Here is a 19,959-nt window from a genome sequence, read left to right on the forward strand (position 1 = left end):
AATTATATCAACCAACCTCGTGATAAATTTTGTTATAAGAAATTAAAATTACTTTTTGTTTCCTTTTCGAAAATATATAAAAAAGCTTTATAAATCCTAATATTCGTAAAACAATCAATAAAAAAATTAAATCTATATCACTCTTTGTCTATGAAAATTTTATTTTGTACTAGTTTTCCAATATTTCTATCAAATTTATATATTTTCAAATCCTGTTTATTTTTTTTTATCAATATAATCAATTATATGTAATGAGAAAAACATATCAATAATTGGTTGAATTTAATAAAGAGAATAGCAAACATCTGTCAAGTTAAAAAAGAAGAAGTTCGCATTTTTATCTTTGTTTAATGTGTGTTTCCAATTTTGAGCTATAAAGGTTCAGTTTACACAAAAACAATGTTTCGTTCGTGGTCTACCTAATTATGGGCGATCAATGGTATTATGAAAATCTGAATTATCCTCCTCCAACACAAGCGAATAACGTACCTAACCAACAAGTGAATCCCGTTTGTACGCAGTGGTCTCAATCACAAGTATCCCCTAACATACCTTATTATCCTTCGGTACCATCTTACCCACCTCCTCATATTCCACAAAACCAATATATCGCTCCTAGTGTTACATCCCATCAACCGCCATATAATTATTCGTATCCCCAGCAGCAACTCCAATATCAAGATTCTGCATTAGCTAACGATTACGCCAAGGATTTAGAAAATTATAAGTATATCAAGTCGAGAATTGGTGAAACTAATAGTGATAGGCCAGTTTATAAATCTAGAGAAAGGTTAGTGCAATTTAGTTTCATTTAATATAAGTAATATTTATATAATTTTATCCTATCGCGGTACCCTCGTTTTTTGTCTCTAGACAGTCTGAAAATCATTTCAATGAATTATTGTTTGAAGTCTTTTTTTACGGCGGATTTATGAAAAAAAAAAATCGAAACTTATATTTATTGTTTTGGCTTTGAATGTTTTTGTAAATTTACTCATTCACGTATAATTGTTAGTAATTTTTTTATAAGTAATCCAATGAATTTTTGGTTAACCGGGGGGAGGCCCCATTCAAGTGTACTAACTAAGGTTATATTGGGTGTATATTAGTACTGAATACATAGTACTTATAGATTGTTAACTTTCTAACCGGTTGAGGTTTTAAATGAAATATAAAATAATAACAATCTAACCTAATGATGACTGAAAATGCTGCGCCGTAGTGTTACCAAATTTGTGTCAAAGTTTCGTTCTAAAAATGGTAACTGTGATAGTTTTTTTGAGAAAATTTCTTTAATCGAGACATAATTAATGATTAACGGCGACATTGTACACGTATGACACAATACAAAATGGCGTTTTATACGAGTTATGTAACTTTTGACATAAAACTAAAAAATACACATTTTCAAAATTTATTTATGTTAAATTTGTATAAAAATGTTAATTTTTTATGTTTTTACATCTTCAAATGATAAGATTTCCTCTCGTGTTGAATGGAATTGAGAATGGTAGTGTTAGGTTATATACATTGTTGCCAGATGATACATAATTGTTAGATTTTAACGTAAATTTGAACTTTTTCGATAAAATTTGCATAAATCGATAATTCTAATGTAATTTTACGCTGTTTAACCTTAGTACATCAAAAATTTACTGTTTTTTTTTTATCGACTGATATAATTTCGACAAGTATCTGATTATTTTAACAACATTTATTCGAAATTTCATCAAAGGTTTTCGATTTAGAGTCGAATCAGTAGTTTTTGACCCACGTTGCTTGATCCATCGCGACTAAATTTCCAAGAACCGACCACCACCCGCGCAGTTCCCTCTCATAACGTTCAAATTTGTAAAATCGTACGTTTTTTTTGGCGCACCCCGTATATTGTATTTTTTTTTCTATAAAACTGCTGTAAAAACAACGATTTTAAAAGAAAATTGATCGAAATCTGATATTTAGAGTCAAAAATTTGGAATTTTCGAAGGACCGATCATTTTAAGTTTTTCTCAATTCGGTTAGGCAGGACCGTACTCGGAACTGTTATCGGTTATGATATTTTCGTATCGAAAAAAAATTTTTTTTATTGTGGTTTTAATAACTTAATTCGTGCGGTTCTTTTTTCCAAAATTTGAACGTTTATATAAGAAAAACACGTACAATAGTATTATTCAAAGTTTCGCCGATCCGAAGCTATGAAAATTTTCCATCTTTCCGGCAATTCGTCGATCCCATCCCAAAACAACTGCGCCAAGAATGAATCAAACCAATTTGTGATGATATCCTGCTCTGATGTGAACCGTTTTCCGGCGAAAGCGTTCCGCATCGACCTGAACAAATCGTAGTCAGAAGGAGCAAGGTCCGGGCTATAATACGGGCGAGGTGAAACTTCCCATCCACTGTTTTTCGGATAGTTTTTAACCGGAATAGCGACGTGGGGCCGATTTTTTACGCTAGAGGTTGTCGTAACGGATTAATTTTTCATAATCGGTAACGATCCGATGCAAAAATGACGTTCCAGCGACATTTCGGACACGCAAAACCGTCTCTCGGCTTGAGTTTATGCGGAACCCACGTCGAATGTTTATCTTAATCGAGTAATACTTCCAGTTCTTCGTCTACAAACTTTTTTGGCTGTCCGGGACGTTCATCGCTTTCCAAAAACCCGAAAAACCGAAATTCGACGATTATCGGCAGCGTTTTTCTCTATATTAAAGTAACGAAGAAGAATTTACCGCAAAAACGCTTTTTCGCGAACGAAATTCGACATATTTGAGCGTTAGTTACGCCATCTGTTATCGAACCGCACGAATTAAGTATCGCGCATAATCGTCGCGGATCGGATCGATGGATCGGAACGACGAAATTTTGACTAAAACGGTTGAAAGTAATGAATTAACGGAATTTTTTTATACAGCATGGACCCGAATGGTAACGGCGTATCGGCGCAAAGCTACGCGGCCGATAGGAGCAACTATTTCGACGGTAGCGAAGACATCGATTTCGTTTACGACGATTGCGACGCCCACGCGAACGAAATAGCGGAATTGTACAGTTACACCGAACACGAAGATCTGCATTTGAACCTTTCATCGTTCGAGGATCAATTGGAAGAATTCGATATGCCCCAATTGTGGAGGCAGCTCTCCCCCAACAAAAGGCGCTCGGTCATTTTAAAGATACTCGATCAATTGGAATCGAGCGACAAAAGTAAAAGGATGAAAGGCGCCAGATGCATACTGTACGTAGCCCAAGGTAGTTGGTTGGGCGTGCAGAGCGATACCGATCAAATCAAATTCGCCAAAGAAAATTGTTTATTGTTATACGAATTGGGGGCGTTCGATTCCTTCGTCGATCTATTAAATATGGAAATAGAAACGAACGAAACCTCGATCAGCAGATCCTCGGTGTGCATGAACGATTCCGAAGATCTGAGAATCATTTTATCCGTCATGTACACCATAGTCGAAGTGATAAGGAGCGAAAAGGACAATCGTCCCGACGTCTATCGATCCTTTCGATCGGACGTAATCGACGCCGAGGATTTTCTGATCGCGAAATTGTTCAACATGTTGACGAAATTTTGCGCGGGATCCTCGTCGCATTTCCCGATAAAGAAAATTCTGCTGCTGCTGTGGAAACTGATTTTGGTGACGCTCGGCGGCGTCGACGCCGTCGACGCCCAGCGAGCGGAAATCAGGAAAAAATTCGATCTGCCGCCGTTCGAGGAGGATTTCGCGAAAATAGTGCGCGAAATGAGGCCGTCGTCTCCGCCGGCCTTCCCGCCCGACCTGCTCGAAGACCAAAACCAAAGGCGAAAGAGGAGTTTGATGAAACAGAGTAGTTTGGAGGACGGCGGCGAACCGCTAGACATGGAAATGTTCGAAACCGATCAAAATTATATGAAATACAAAATCGGTTCGAAGCAATTCGAAAGCGCTTTCGTCGAATCGGCGAAAACGGCGAAATTGCCGTGGAAACCGAAAGCGCATCGCAACGAAATCAACGATTTTCTAAATACGGCCCGCGAAAAATTTCTGGGTTACAGTTTGGAAGGCGACGAAACTACGATGTTCGGTCTACCGAAACCGATACAAGACAGCGTCCGAATACTAAATCGACACGTTTACACTTCGGTAGCCGAATTGCAAATAAAAAAAGAAGAACGAATCAATAAGAATCCTCTAACTATTAAAGACGATATCGAATCGTCGGTGGCGGAAACGTTGTATCGGACTCTATTTCCCAATTTGCCCCAATACATGATCTGTCTTTTGAAAATATTATTGGCGACGACGTCCCGAGCCAAAACCGGAAACGAATCCATAAATATATTGGGCGATATCCTCCCCAAAGAAATGCCCTTGACCTCCTTCCAATCGATGAAATTGGGCATCGACGTCAACCGACACAAAGAAATAATAGTCAAAGCCATATCCGGTATATTATTGTTGCTTTTGAAGCATTTCAAACTGAATCACGTCTACCAATTCGAATTTATGTCGCAGCATCTGGTTTTTGCCAATTGCATCCCACTGATCATCAAATTTTTCAATCAGGAAATTATGACGTACGTCAAAGCGAATAACGACATACCGGTGTTGGATTTCCCTTCGTGCGTATTGGGAGACGGTATGGAATTGACGTCGACCATCGAGATCGGTTGCGATACCAAATATTGTTGGAGGAACGTTTTTTCCAGCATAAATTTATTGAGGGTGTTGAATAAATTGTGCAAATGGAAAAATTCGAGGATTATGATGTTGGTGGTGTTCAAATCGGCGCCGATATTGAAACGGGCGTTGAAAATACGACATTCGATGGCGCAATTGTACGTATTGAAATTATTGAAGATGCAAACGAAATATTTGGGTAGGAATTGGAGGAAATCGAATTTGCAAACGGTCAGTTTGATTTATCAAAAAGTCAGGCATCATTTGAACGACGATTGGGCGTACGGAAATTTCCTCGACGCCAAACCTTGGGATTTCCAAGCCGAGGAAATCACTTTGAGAACGGCTGTCGATAAATTTAATAATAGAAGATATATTAAAAATAACGATACCGAATACGAACCGATCGATAATAGTTTGAACGGCGTTTTGGGACGCGATTACGAATTTTCGGAAAGTTTTAAAAAAAACTATCAACTATGGTTGGAGGACGAAGTATACAAAAACGAAATTGATTGGGATCAACTCCTTTAAATATACACACACACACACACATATCCCCCCACCCACACTCCCCCAATATAATATCTAACTACAATTGAATCCCTCCCGTTTTAAAATAATCCCTTTGCGAAAAAATTTGACACCCCGTACACGCTTTACAACCTCTAAAAACGAGTATAGTCGAACGCGTTCCAAAATTGTCTCTTATAATAAGAAATTCACTGTTCGGTCCACAAAAATGATTACCCGTTGAATAATTTCACGGTTGTTCCAAAAAAAGTCCATCGAAATTGTCCGGGACTCGAAATTTTGATACCGTTCCACCGATTACCGTCAGGTTTCACTCCCCCGTGTCGATTATCCGCTAAAAACCGGTTGCACCACGTCACCAATGTACCTTTCGGAATCCGTTAACGCCAAATATCATCGCATATATATCGATTGCCACCTAGAATCCGGTAGCACCGAGTCGTCTCATCCCTTGTGTCGATTACCACTTAAAATCCGGTAGCACCAGGTCTCATTTTCAGTGTAGATTCCCACGTCCAATCCGGTAGCACCAGTTTCTCTAATCCCTGTGTGGTTTAACCAGTTTACCACCTAGATTTCCATAGCACTAGGTCTCAACATCAGTGTGTCGATTACAACCTACAATCCGGTAGCACCAGGTCTCATTTTCAGTATCGATTCCCATGTCCAATCCGGTAGCACCAGTTTCTCTAATCCCTGTGTCGTTTAACCAGTTTACCACCTAGATTTCCATAGCACTAGGTCTCAACATCAGTGTGTCGATTACAACCTACAATCCGGTAGCACCAGGTCTCATTTTCAGTATCGATTCCCATGTCCAATCCGGTAGCACCAGTTTCTCTAATCCCTGTGTGGTTTAACCAGTTTACCACCTAGATTTCCATAGCACTAGGTCTCAACATCAGTGTGTCGATTACAACCTACAATCCGGTAGCACCAGGTCTCATTTTCAGTATCGATTCCCATGTCCAATCCGGTAGCACCAGTTTCTCTAATCCCTGTGTCGTTTAACCAGTTTACCACCTAGATTTCCATAGCACTAGGTCTCAACATCAGTGTGTCGATTACAACCTACAATCCGGTAGCACCAGGTCTCATTTTCAGTATCGATTCCCATGTCCAATCCGGTAGCACCAGTTTCTCTAATCCCTGTGTGGTTTAACCAGTTTACCACCTAGATTTCCATAGCTCTAGGTCTCAACATCAGTGTGTCTATTACCACCTAGAATCCGGTAACACTAGTTTCTCTAATCCCAGTGTCGTTTAACCAGTTTAACACATATTCCGATAGCACCAGGTTGCCCATGTAAATATTCTCCCAACTTCTTTGACACACCTCGTATTATAGCTTTATGAACTAATGTACAACGTATGTAATACACAATTTTATGCACTAGAGCGTAATAACAAAAATTCCCACATTGATTGCATTATAATTGTGGTTAGAAGACTAAATATTTAGAAATTGAACGTTTATTTAGTTTGTGAGTAGTAAAATGAACCATTAAGGACGTATTAGTAGTTTTTTTTTTAAAGCTTCAGCCCTGTATTAGAATATATTTTGAAATTTTATGTCTAACATCAAATTGATGACAATATAGCTAAATAAAAGACAAAATTATACATATTATGATGAACCCTGTATAAACTAATGTATACAGATTTTCTTTTATGGAAAATTTAAGGTTAGAAGACGAAGTGTTCAAAAATGAATGTGTTTATGAATTTTGTTTAGGACGTTTTGGAATTTTTATGAAATAATTTGAAATTTCATCTTAAATATTACAATATTCAATAAAAGGAATGCGTTTTATACATTTTTAAATCAAGTATTTGGAATTTTGAAAAGTTATTACTTATGATTAACCCTGTACGTATGAATTGTTGAAAAATTTGTAATATACCGGAAAAGAAAATATTTTTTGTGTTATTTAAAACCAATATATTATGTAGAACAGTGTAATGAAATGTATTTAATCTATTTATAATAAATATTCATACATACATAAAATAATAGATGTTTCTAAGAGTTTAATAAAAGTTTGAAACAACTAATTGAAGTTTTAATTTAAATATCTACCCACTTTTAACTTATAAATACCTGTCAGAACCCATGTTTTTATTTTCACTATTACTATTTCTAATTATATATTTTTTTCTTGAAAAATTTCATTGATTTAATTTGTTTTTGTAAAGAATATTTTTGACGTTTCGATCTTCAACAAAATATAACTGACATTGACAATTAAATCGATCGATAGATCAATTATCACTTGATTATCAAATTACAATCCGTAGTAACTTTACGAATTTTCAAATTGTAAACAAATTTAGGAAAAAATAACAATTATCAATAAATCCAAAAATAGTATTTTTATCTATTAATATTCATATATCAGATTAATTAACATTAATCAAAACAAATTACGAGATGCTAATCCGCCCATACGATACCAGTGTTACACACAGTGTGATGAATTCTTCGGCGGGAAATTTGAAATATGCATTCTCTCGAATCGTGCATTATTATTAGTGTGAACTTTTTTTATTAAGTAAATTCGGTTCGATTATTTTTTTTTTATAATAATAACTGAAATTAAAGTGAACTTTTGTTAAAAAGTCCAATTTATATCTGACTTATTCCAAAGTATACGATTTAAATGGACAAGTCTAGATTTTGACAATTCGGCCATTTTGCTTGGATGGTAAACAAAACACTTATACACTGTTTCGTTGTTGTTGTTGTTATAGTGTTTACAAAGAAACAAATAAAAAAACACGAATTTAGAGAATCATTAAAGATAATGGGAATTTTGTGAACACTATATATAAAAAGATATTAAAAAAATTAAATATATGAGAAGTGACTACTGTGCCGCAATACGTGAACTAAGGAACTGTTTACAGACTTAGTCGAGCTCCATCGCCGACTAGATGTAGAAGATCTCGAAGCAGAGAAAAAGATGCATATCAAAGAAGAGGGAGTAGTGATAGAAAAAGACGAGAAAGAAGTTGGACACGATCCAGATCAAGAGGTAATTAAACAATAAGCTTTTTATTGTTTTTTATATCTAAATATATTTTATTTTTCAGAAAGATCGCGTTATAGGAAAAGAAGCAGAAGTAGAAGTAGAGATTATGATAGAAGAAGAAGAACGAGAAGTCGAAGTAGGACTCGATACAACTATAGAAGCGCTTCGACAAGCAGCAGGTATTTTATAATATGTTGAATATTTATCGATATATTCATTTTATTTTACCATTTCAGATGTTACGTACCTCGAAATAGGGGAAACTACAAAAAAGATACGTCGGAAAGGGACCAACTTCTAACGAAATGGCGGCGAAATTACTGTACGACTACGCAACAACTAACCGATAAATTAGAAGAATTGGCCTCGATGTCGGTGGACGATATCCTCGAGAACGAAAAGAGCATCTGGACCAGATCGACTCCGGCGGAACTTTTCTACGTTAGAGACGACGATAATTCCAAATTGATGAAAGCCACGTCGAAATTGGAACAACTGTGCGACACATTTAAGGAAAATCTAGTTACGAGGGCCAAGAAAATAAACGAACGGAAACCAAAGTACGAACCGCCGCCGCGGAAAATCAAAGCGAGATTATGCAAACATAAATGTGAGTAAATAAGAAAAAAAAATTGTTTTCCGTTATAAATGACGCGGAATTTCGTTTCAGCCGAGGCCCAAAGTAGCTCGGACAGTTCCGAGGAGGATCTTACCGACGAAGAGGATTGCACCATGGAGGAGCTGCACAGGAAGCAACAACATCCGGATAGGTTGCATCCGGAAATGTGGTGAGTGAATTTCGGTTGAAATTGAGACGAAAAAATTGGCAAAATTAATTTTTTTATTGGTTAGGTACAACGAACCGGGAGAAATGAACGACGGCCCGCTTTGTCGGTGTTCTTTGAAATCGAGAAAATCCGGTATCCGACACGGTATTTATCCGGGCGAATCGTTTTCGATGCCGTGCGACATCTACAAAAATAACGCCGATCGATTGTACCATTACCGTATAACGATATCGCCGCCTACGAATTTTTTGATAAAAACGCCGACGATTATTCATCACGACGAACACGAGTTTATATTCGAAGGTTTTTCCTTGTTGTCGCATCGACCGCTAAAAAAATTACCGAATTGTAAGGTAATATTCATTATTTATCTTACTATCTACCTTTAACCTTCTATACCAACGTCTATCCGTCTCTTTTTTTGTCTCTTCAATTTGGTTTATCCGTCTGTCAATTTATTCGACTTACCGTCACTTTGTCTGCCATTTTGTGTCTGTCTTTCTATTTAACTGTCTATTTTCTATCTGTCTGTCAATTCATTCGACTTACCGTCACTTTGTCTGCCATTTTGTGTCTGTCTTTCTATTTAACTGTCTATTTTCTATCTGTCTGTCAATTCATTCGACTTACCGTCACTTTGTCTGCCATTTTGTGTCTGTCTTTCTATTTAACTGTCTATTTTCTATCTGTCTGTCAATTTATTCGACTTACCGTCACTTTGTCTGCCATTTTGTGTCTGTCTTTCTATTTAACTGTCTATTTTCTATCTGTCTGTCAATTCATTCGACTTACCGTCACTTTGTCTGCCATTTTATGTCTGTCTTTCTATTTAACTGTCTATTTTCTATCTGTCTGTCAATTTATTCGACTTACCGTCACTTTGTCTGCCATTTTGTGTCTGTCTTTCTATTTAACTGTCTATTTTCTATCTGTCTGTCAATTCATTCGACTTACCGTCACTTTGTCTGCCATTTTGTGTCTGTCTTTCTATTTAACTGTCTATTTTCTATCTGTCTGTCAATTCATTCGACTTACCGTCACTTTGTCTGCCATTTTGTGTCTGTCTTTCTATTTAACTGTCTATTTTCTATCTGTCTGTCAATTTATTCGACTTACCGTCACTTTGTCTGCCATTTTGTGTCTGTCTTTCTATTTAACTGTCTATTTTCTATCTGTCTGTCAATTCATTCGACTTACCGTCACTTTGTCTGCCATTTTATGTCTGTCTTTCTATTTAACTGTCTATTTTCTATCTGTCTGTCAATTTATTCGACTTACCGTCACTTTGTCTGCCATTTTGTGTCTGTCTTTCTATTTAACTGTCTATTTTCTATCTGTCTGTCAATTTATTCGACTTACCGTCACTTTGTCTGCCATTTTGTGTCTGTCTTTCTATTTAACTGTCTATTTTCTATCTGTCTGTCAATTCATTCGACTTACCGTCACTTTGTCTGCCATTTTGTGTCTGTCTTTCTATTTAACTGTCTATTTTCTATCTGTCTGTCAATTTATTCGACTTACCGTCACTTTGTCTGCCATTTTGTGTCTGTCTTTCTATTTAACTGTCTATTTTCTATCTGTCTGTCAATTTATTCGACTTACCGTCACTTTGTCTGCCATTTTGTGTCTGTCTTTCTATTTAACTGTCTATTTTCTATCTGTCTGTCAATTTATTCGACTTACCGTCACTTTGTCTGCCATTTTGTGTCTGTCTTTCTATTTAACTGTCTATTTTCTATCTGTCTGTCAATTCATTCGACTTACCGTCACTTTGTCTGCCATTTTGTGTCTGTCTTTCTATTTAACTGTCTATTTTCTATCTGTCTGTCAATTCATTCGACTTACCGTCACTTTGTCTGCCATTTTGTGTCTGTCTTTCTATTTAACTGTCTATTTTCTATCTGTCTGTCAATTTATTCGACTTACCGTCACTTTGTCTGCCATTTTGTGTCTGTCTTTCTATTTAACTGTCTATTTTCTATCTGTCTGTCAATTCATTCGACTTACCGTCACTTTGTCTGCCATTTTATGTCTGTCTTTCTATTTAACTGTCTATTTTCTATCTGTCTGTCAATTTATTCGACTTACCGTCACTTTGTCTGCCATTTTGTGTCTGTCTTTCTATTTAACTGTCTATTTTCTATCTGTCTGTCAATTCATACGACTTACCGTCACTTTGTCTGCCATTTTGTGTCTGTCTTTCTATTTAACTGTCTATTTTCTATCTGTCTGTCAATTTATTCGACTTACCGTCACTTTGTCTGCCATTTTGTGTCTGTCTTTCTATTTAACTGTCTGTCTTTTATTAATTTATTCACTTATCTATCTGTCTGTCAATTTATCTGACTTACCGTCACTCCGTTTATCTTTTTGTGTCTGTTCCTGTGTTTATTTCACTATTTTTGTCTAATCTTTTATCTTACGTATCTATTATACCTCTCGATCTGTCTGTGTAACTTTCCGTATGAACGGACTATAATATGTTAAATTTTTTTTAGGTTATCCGCTTCAATATCGAATATACAATTTTATATATAGAAGAGAAGATTCCAGAGAATTTTACAGTATGCGAATTAGATCTTTTCAGTGAGTTTTTTTTTGATTTACTCAAAATATCAAATTGGATTTTTATTTTTTTTGTTCCAGCGAATTATCTGTTCTACGAAATCTTGGAATTAGTCGATTTGGATTTCAAAGCGGCCGGAAATACCGAAGGATGTTCGTTATTCCATTTCATGCCGAGATTCGTTCGTGAATTACCGGAAAACGGTAAAGAAATATTGTGCATGAGCGAAGTGCTCCAATATTTATTGAACAGCTCATCGCTTTTGATAGAGAAAGAGGAATTGAGCAAAATGATGGAAATGTCCCAGTACGAATGGCAGAATTTCGCCGACGAAATCAAGGTAAAAAAAATCGAAATCGAAATATCTACGGGGTGTTACGTGTTATAAATACCTCGACGTTTTATTATCGATGCGGTTTATTGAATTGAATTTCAGGGTATGGTAGTGACTTACCCCGGTAAAAAACCGTGTTCGGTAAGGGTCGATCAGTTGGATCGAAATATAGATTTGCAAAAAGAAGGGGAACATAAATTTCCGGAAATTGTACATTTCGGTATCAGACCACCGCAATTGAGTTACGCTGGAAATCCCGAGTGAGTATTTTTGAGATTATAGTCCGTTCATACTAAAATTTTCAACTTTTTCTGAAGTTAAAGTCCATTCATACTAAAAATTTTCGATTTTTCCGAAGTTAAAGTCCATTCATACTAAAAATTTTCAACTTTTTCTGAAGTTAAAGTCCATTCATACTAAAAATTTTCAACTTTTTCTGAAGTTAAAGTCCATTCATACTAAAAATTTTCAACTTTTTCTGAAGTTAAAGTCCATTCATACTAAAAATTTTCGATTTTTCCGAAGTTAAAGTCCATTCATACTAAAAATTTTCAACTTTTTCTGAAGTTAAAGTCCATTCATACTAAAAATTTTCTACTTTTTCTGAAGTTAAAGTCCATTCATACTAAAAATTTTCAACTTTTTCTGAAGTTAAAGTCCATTCATACTAAAAATTTTCGATTTTTCCGAAGTTAAAGTCCATTCATACTAAAAATTTTCAACTTTTTCTGAAGTTAAAGTCCATTCATACTAAAAATTTTCTACTTTTTCTGAAGTTAAAGTCCATTCATACTAAAAATTTTCGATTTTTCCGAAGTTAAAGTCCTTTCATACTAAAAATTTTCAACTTTTTCTGAAGTTAAAGTCCATTCATACTAAAAATTTTCTACTTTTTCTGAAGTTAAAGTCCATTCATACTAAAAATTTTCGATTTTTCCGAAGTTAAAGTCCATTCATACTAAAAATTTTCAACTTTTTCTGAAGTTAAAGTCCATTCATACTAAAAATTTTCGATTTTTCCGAAGTTAAAGTCCATTCATACTAAAAATTTTCAACTTTTTCTGAAGTTAAAGTCCATTCATACTAAAAATTTTCTACTTTTTCTGAAGTTAAAGTCCATTCATACTAAAAATTTTCGATTTTTCCGAAGTTAAAGTCCATTCATACTAAAAATTTTCAACATTTTCTGAAGTTAAAGTTCATTCATACTAAAAATTTTCGATTTTTCCGAAGTTAAAGTCCTTTCATACTAAAAATTTTCTACTTTTTCTGAAGTTAAAGTCCATTCATACTAAAAATTTTCGATTTTTCTGAAGTTAAAGTCCATTCATACTAAAAATTTTCGATTTTTCCGAAGTTAAAGTCCATTCATACTAAAAATTTTCAACTTTTTCTGAAGTTAAAGTCCATTCATACTAAAAATTTTCGATTTTTCCGAAGTTAAAGTCCATTCATACTAAAAATTTTCAACTTTTTCTGAAGTTAAAGTCCTTTCATACTAAAAATTTTCGATTTTTTCGAAGTTAAAGTCCATTCATACTAAAAATTTTCGATTTTTCTGAAGTTAAAGTCCATTCATACTAAAAATTTTCGATTTTTCCGAAGTTAAAGTCCATTCATACTAAAAATTTTCGATTTTTCTGAAGTTAAAGTCCATTCATACTAAAAATTTTCGATTTTTCTGAAGTTAAAGTCCATTCATACTAAAAATTTTCGATTTTTTCTGAAGTTAAAGTCCATTCATACTAAAAATTTTCGACTTTTTCTGAAGTTAAAGTCCATTCATACTAAAAATTTTCGATTTTTCCCAAAGTTAAAGTCCATTCCTACTAAAAATTTTCGATTTTTCTGAAGTTAAAGTCCATTCATACTAAAAATTATCGATTTTTTCTGAAGTTAAAGTCCATTCATACTAAAAATTTTCGACTTTTTCTGAAGTTAAAGTCCATTCATACTAAAAATTTTCGATTTTTCCGAAGTTAAAGTCCATTCATACTAAAAATTTTCAACTTTTTCTGAAGTTAAAGTCCATTCATACTAAAAATTTTCAACTTTTTCTGAAGTTAAAGTCCTTTCATACTAAAAATTTTCGATTTTTTCGAAGTTAAAGTCCATTCATACTAAAAATTTTCGATTTTTCTGAAGTTAAAGTCCATTCATACTAAAAATTTTCGATTTTTCCGAAGTTAAAGTCCATTCATACTAAAAATTTTCAACTTTTTCTGAAGTTAAAGTCCATTCATACTAAAAATTTTCGATTTTTCCGAAGTTAAAGTCCATTCATACTAAAAATTTTCGACTTTTTCTGAAGTTAAAGTCCATTCATACTAAAAATTTTCGATTTTTCCGAAGTTAAAGTCCATTCATACTAAAAATTTTCAACTTTTTCTGAAGTTAAAGTCCATTCATACTAAAAATTTTCGATTTTTCCGAAGTTAAAGTCCATTCATACTAAAAATTTTCAACTTTTTCTGAAGTTAAAGTCCATTCATACTAAAAATTTTCGACTTTTTCTGAAGTTAAAGTCCATTCATACTAAAAATTTTCGATTTTTCCGAAGTTAAAGTCCATTCATACTAAAAATTTTCAACTTTTTCTGAAGTTAAAGTCCATTCATACTAAAAATTTTCGATTTTTCCGAAGTTAAAGTCCATTCATACTAAAAATTTTCAACTTTTTCTGAAGTTAAAGTCCATTCATACTAAAAATTTTCAACTTTTTCTGAAGTTAAAGTCCATTCATACTAAAAATTTTCGATTTTTCCGAAGTTAAAGTCCATTCATACTAAAAATTTTCGATTTTTCCGAAGTTAAAGTCCATTCATACTAAAAATTTTCAACTTTTTCTGAAGTTAAAGTCCATTCATACTAAAAATTTTCTACTTTTTCTGAAGTTAAAGTCCATTCATACTAAAAATTTTCGATTTTTCCGAAGTTAAAGTCCATTCATACTAAAAATTTTCAACATTTTCTGAAGTTAAAGTTCATTCATACTAAAAATTTTCGATTTTTCCGAAGTTAAAGTCCTTTCATACTAAAAATTTTCGATTTTTTCTGAAGTTAAAGTCCATTCATACTAAAAATTTTCGACTTTTTCTGAAGTTAAAGTCCATTCATACTAAAAATTTTCAACTTTTTCTGAAGTTAAAGTCCATTCATACTAAAAATTTTCGATTTTTCCGAAGTTAAAGTCCATTCATACTAAAAATTTTCAACTTTTTCTGAAGTTAAAGTCCATTCATACTAAAAATTTTCTACTTTTTCTGAAGTTAAAGTCCATTCATACTAAAAATTTTCGATTTTTTCTGAAGTTAAAGTCCATTCATACTAAAAATTTTCGACTTTTTCTGAAGTTAAAGTCCATTCATACTAAAAATTTTCGATTTTTCCGAAGTTAAAGTCCATTCATACTAAAAATTTTCAACTTTTTCTGAAGTTAAAGTCCATTCATACTAAAAATTTTCGATTTTTCCGAAGTTAAAGTCCTTTCATACTAAAAATTTTCAACTTTTTCTGAAGTTAAAGTCCATTCATACTAAAAATTTTCAACTTTTTCTGAAGTTAAAGTCCATTCATACTAAAAATTTTCGATTTTTCCGAAGTTAAAGTCCATTCATACTAAAAATTTTCAACTTTTTCTGAAGTTAAAGTCCATTCATACTAAAAATTTTCAACTTTTTCTGAAGTTAAAGTCCATTCATACTAAAAATTTTCGATTTTTCCGAAGTTAAAGTCCATTCATACTAAAAATTTTCAACTTTTTCTGAAGTTAAAGTCCATTCATACTAAAAATTTTCGATTTTTCCGAAGTTAAAGTCCATTCATACTAAAAATTTTCAACTTTTTCTGAAGTTAAAGTCCATTCATACTAAAAATTTTCTACTTTTTCTGAAGTTAAAGTCCATTCATACTAAAAATTTTCGATTTTTCCGAAGTTAAAGTCCATTCATACTAAAAATTTTCAACATTTTCTGAAGTTAAAGTTCATTCATACTAAAAATTTTCGATTTTTCCGAAGTTAAAGTCCTTTCATACTAAAAATTTTCGATTTTTTCTGAAGTTAAAGTCCATTCATACTAAAAATTTTCGACTTTTTCTGAAGTTAAAGTCCATTCATACTAAAAATTTTCAACTTTTTCTGAAGTTAAAGTCCATTCATACTAAAAATTTTCGATTTTTCCGAAGTTAAAGTCCATTCATACTAAAAATTTTCAACTTTTTCTGAAGTTAAAGTCCATTCATACTAAAAATTTTCTACTTTTTCTGAAGTTAAAGTCCATTCATACTAAAAATTTTCGATTTTTTCTGAAGTTAAAGTCCATTCATACTAAAAATTTTCGACTTTTTCTGAAGTTAAAGTCCATTCATACTAAAAATTTTCGATTTTTCCGAAGTTAAAGTCCATTCATACTAAAAATTTTCAACTTTTTCTGAAGTTAAAGTCCATTCATACTAAAAATTTTCGATTTTTCCGAAGTTAAAGTCCTTTCATACTAAAAATTTTCAACTTTTTCTGAAGTTAAAGTCCATTCATACTAAAAATTTGCAACTTTTTCTGAAGTTAAAGTCCATTCATACTAAAAATTTTCGATTTTTCCGAAGTTAAAGTCCATTCATACAAAAAATTTTCGATCTCTTTTGAAGTTAAAGTCCATTCATACGCAATTAGCATACCTGGTAGTTATTATTGACATATAAAATAGAAGTTAATATTTGAATTGTAGTTATCAAAAGGCTTGGCGCGATTACGTTAAATTTAGACACCTTCTGGCCAATATGTCGAAACCGACATACGAAGATAAAAGAAAACTCGAAGCCAAAGAAAATAAATTACAAGAAATGCGAACCCAAGGAAAAATGAAGAGAGATGTAACCGTAGCCGTTTCCTCCGAGGGATTCTACAGAACCGGAATTATGTGCGATATTATACAGGTAGATATAAAAATTTAAAAAAAAAAAAAAAAATTCAAACCGACGAATTTTTTTTTTTTTCTATTTCAGCACGCGATGTTAATTCCCGTGCTGGTATGCCATCTGCGATTCCATCAATCCTTGAACGTATTGGAAGAAAACATCAAATACACTTTTAACAATCGAGCCCTCCTCCAATTGGCCCTAACGCATCCATCTTATAAAGAAAACTTCGGTACCAATCCGGATCACGCCAGAAACAGTTTAACTAATTGCGGCATCCGGCAACCGGAATACGGAGACAGACGCATCCATTACATGAACACCAGAAAGAGAGGTGAATTGTCCCAAAATATATTTAAATTCATTTTTTGTCGATACTAAAGTCCGTTCATACGTTTGCATCGACGCTTCATAGTTAAAGTCCATTCGTACACAATTTTGCATACTTTGTAAGTATTTTCGAGGTTAGGAGCCACTTTTAGAATGAGTTTTATGATTTTTTAATAATTTAAAGTCCGTTCGTACGCTAACGTGGTGGCTTAATGGTTTATTTCGAAGTTATAGTCCATTCGTACACTATTTTGAATCATCTGTTGTTAATTTTGAAGTTGAAATTCGCTATCAAGATGATTTTATGGTAATTTTTCGAGTCTAAAGTCCATTCATTCACACAATTTTTGATTCGCAGTTATATTTTGAAGTTATAGTCCGTTCATACACTATTTTGCATACTTTGTAAGTATTTTCGAGGTTAGGAGCCACTATTAGAATGAGTTTTATGATTTTTTAATAATTTAAAGTCCGTTCGTACGCTAACGTGGTGGCTTAATGGTTTATTTCGAAGTTATAGTCCATTCGTACACTATTTTCAATCATTTGTTGCTAATTTTGAAGTTGAAATTCGCTATTAAGATGATTTTATGGTAATTTTTCGAGTCTAAAGTCCATTCATTCACACAATTTTTGATTCGCAGTTATATTTTGAAGTTATAGTCCGTTCATACACTATTTTGCATACTTTGTAAGTATTTTCGAGGTTAGGAGCCACTTTTAGAATGAGTTTTATGATTTTTTAATAATTTAAAGTCCGTTCGTACACAATTTTGCATACTTTGTAAGTATTTTCGAGGTTAGGAGCCACTTTTAGAATGAGTTTTATGATTTTTTAATAATTTAAAGTCCATTCGTACACAATTTTGCATACTTTGTAAGTATTTTCGAGGTTAGGAGCCACTATTAGAATGAGTTTTATGATTTTTTAATAATTTAAAGTCCGTTCGTACGCTAACGTGGTGGCTTAATGGTTTATTTCGAAGTTATAGTCCATTCGTACACTATTTTGAATCATCTGTTGTTAATTTTGAAGTTGAAATTCGCTATCAAGATGATTTTATGGTAATTTTTCGAGTCTAAAGTCCATTCATTCACACAATTTTTGATTCGCAGTTATATTTTGAAGTTATAGTCCGTTCATACACTATTTTGCATACTTTGTAAGTATTTTCGAGGTTAGGAGCCACTTTTAGAATGAGTTTTATGATTTTTTAATAATTTAAAGTCCGTTCGTACACAATTTTGCATACTTTGTAAGTATTTTCGAGGTTAGGAGCCACTTTTAGAATGAGTTTTATGATTTTTTAATAATTTAAAGTCCATTCGTACACAATTTTGCATACTTTGTAAGTATTTTCGAGGTTAGGAGCCACTATTAGAATGAGTTTTATGATTTTTTAATAATTTAAAGTCCGTTCGTACGCTAACGTGGTGGCTTAATGGTTTATTTCGAAGTTATAGTCCATTCGTACACTATTTTCAATCATTTGTTGCTAATTTTGAAGTTGAAATTCGCTATTAAGATGATTTTATGGTAATTTTTCGAGTCTAAAGTCCATTCATTCACACAATTTTTGATTCGCAGTTATATTTTGAAGTTATAGTCCGTTCATACACTATTTTGCATACTTTGTAAGTATTTTCGAGGTTAGGAGCCACTTTTAGAATGAGTTTTATGATTTTTTAATAATTTAAAGTCCGTTCGTACGCTAACGTGGTGGCTTAATGGTTTATTTCGAAGTTATAGTCCATTCGTACACTATTTTGAATCATCTGTTGTTAATTTTGAAGTTGAAATTCGCTATCAAGATGATTTTATGGTAATTTTTCGAGTCTAAAGTCCATTCATCCACACAATTTTTGATTCGCAGTTATATTTTGAAGTTATAGTCCGTTCATACACTATTTTGCATACTTTGTAAGTATTTTCGAGGTTAGGAGCCACTATTAGAATGAGTTTTATGATTTTTTAATAATTTAAAGTCCGTTCGTACGCTAACGTGGTGGCTTAATGGTTTATTTCGAAGTTATAGTCCATTCGTACACTATTTTCAATCATCTGTTGTTAATTTTGAAGTTGAAATTCGCTATCAAGATGATTTTATGGTAATTTTTCGAGTCTAAAGTCCATTCATCCACACAATTTTTGTTTCGCAGTTATATTTCGAAGTTATAGTCCGTTCATACACTATTTTGCATACTTTGTAAGTATTTTCGAGGTTAGGAGCCACTTTTAGAATGAGTTTTATGATTTTTTAATAATTTAAAGTCCGTTCGTACGCTAACGTGGTGGCTTAATGGTTTATTTCGAAGTTATAGTCCATTCGTACACTATTTTCAATCATTTGTTGCTAATTTTGAAGTTGAAATTCGCTATTAAGATGATTTTATGGTAATTTTTCGAGTCTAAAGTCCATTCATCCACACAATTTTTGATTCGCAGTTATATTTTGAAGTTATAGTCCGTTCATACACTATTTTGCATACTTTGTAAGTATTTTCGAGGTTAGGAGCCACTATTAGAATGAGTTTTATGATTTTTTAATAATTTAAAGTCCGTTCGTACGCTAACGTGGTGGCTTAATGGTTTATTTCGAAGTTAAAGTCCATTCGTACACTATTTTGAATCATCTGTTGTTAATTTTGAAGTTGAAATTCGCTATCAAGATGATTTTATGGTAATTTTTCGAGTCTAAAGTCCATTCATCCACACAATTTTTGATTCGCAGTTATATTTTGAAGTTATAGTCCGTTCATACACTATTTTGCATACTTTGTAAGTATTT

General features: G+C 33.1%; 1 protein-coding gene across 1 annotated transcript in view; it reads left to right on the forward strand.

The window, feature by feature from the left end:
• The first annotated feature begins 303 nt into the window (after positions 1 to 303).
• Positions 304 to 19,959, forward strand: part of LOC130892185 (ribonuclease 3) — a 32,697-nt gene continuing 13,041 nt past the window's right edge. The window contains exons 1-11 of the mRNA XM_057797407.1: positions 304 to 790; positions 8,115 to 8,242; positions 8,301 to 8,418; positions 8,476 to 8,849; positions 8,910 to 9,027; positions 9,092 to 9,380; positions 11,526 to 11,613; positions 11,674 to 11,933; positions 12,030 to 12,187; positions 16,651 to 16,858; positions 16,928 to 17,174. Coding sequence (XP_057653390.1) covers positions 426 to 790; positions 8,115 to 8,242; positions 8,301 to 8,418; positions 8,476 to 8,849; positions 8,910 to 9,027; positions 9,092 to 9,380; positions 11,526 to 11,613; positions 11,674 to 11,933; positions 12,030 to 12,187; positions 16,651 to 16,858; positions 16,928 to 17,174 — 2,353 coding nt within the window. The 5' untranslated portion in view covers positions 304 to 425. The remainder of the gene's footprint in view (positions 791 to 8,114; positions 8,243 to 8,300; positions 8,419 to 8,475; positions 8,850 to 8,909; positions 9,028 to 9,091; positions 9,381 to 11,525; positions 11,614 to 11,673; positions 11,934 to 12,029; positions 12,188 to 16,650; positions 16,859 to 16,927; positions 17,175 to 19,959) is intronic.

Source organism: Diorhabda carinulata, chromosome 4 (genome assembly GCF_026250575.1).
Source record: "Diorhabda carinulata isolate Delta chromosome 4, icDioCari1.1, whole genome shotgun sequence".
NCBI classification, from domain to species: Eukaryota; Metazoa; Arthropoda; class Insecta; order Coleoptera; family Chrysomelidae; genus Diorhabda; species Diorhabda carinulata.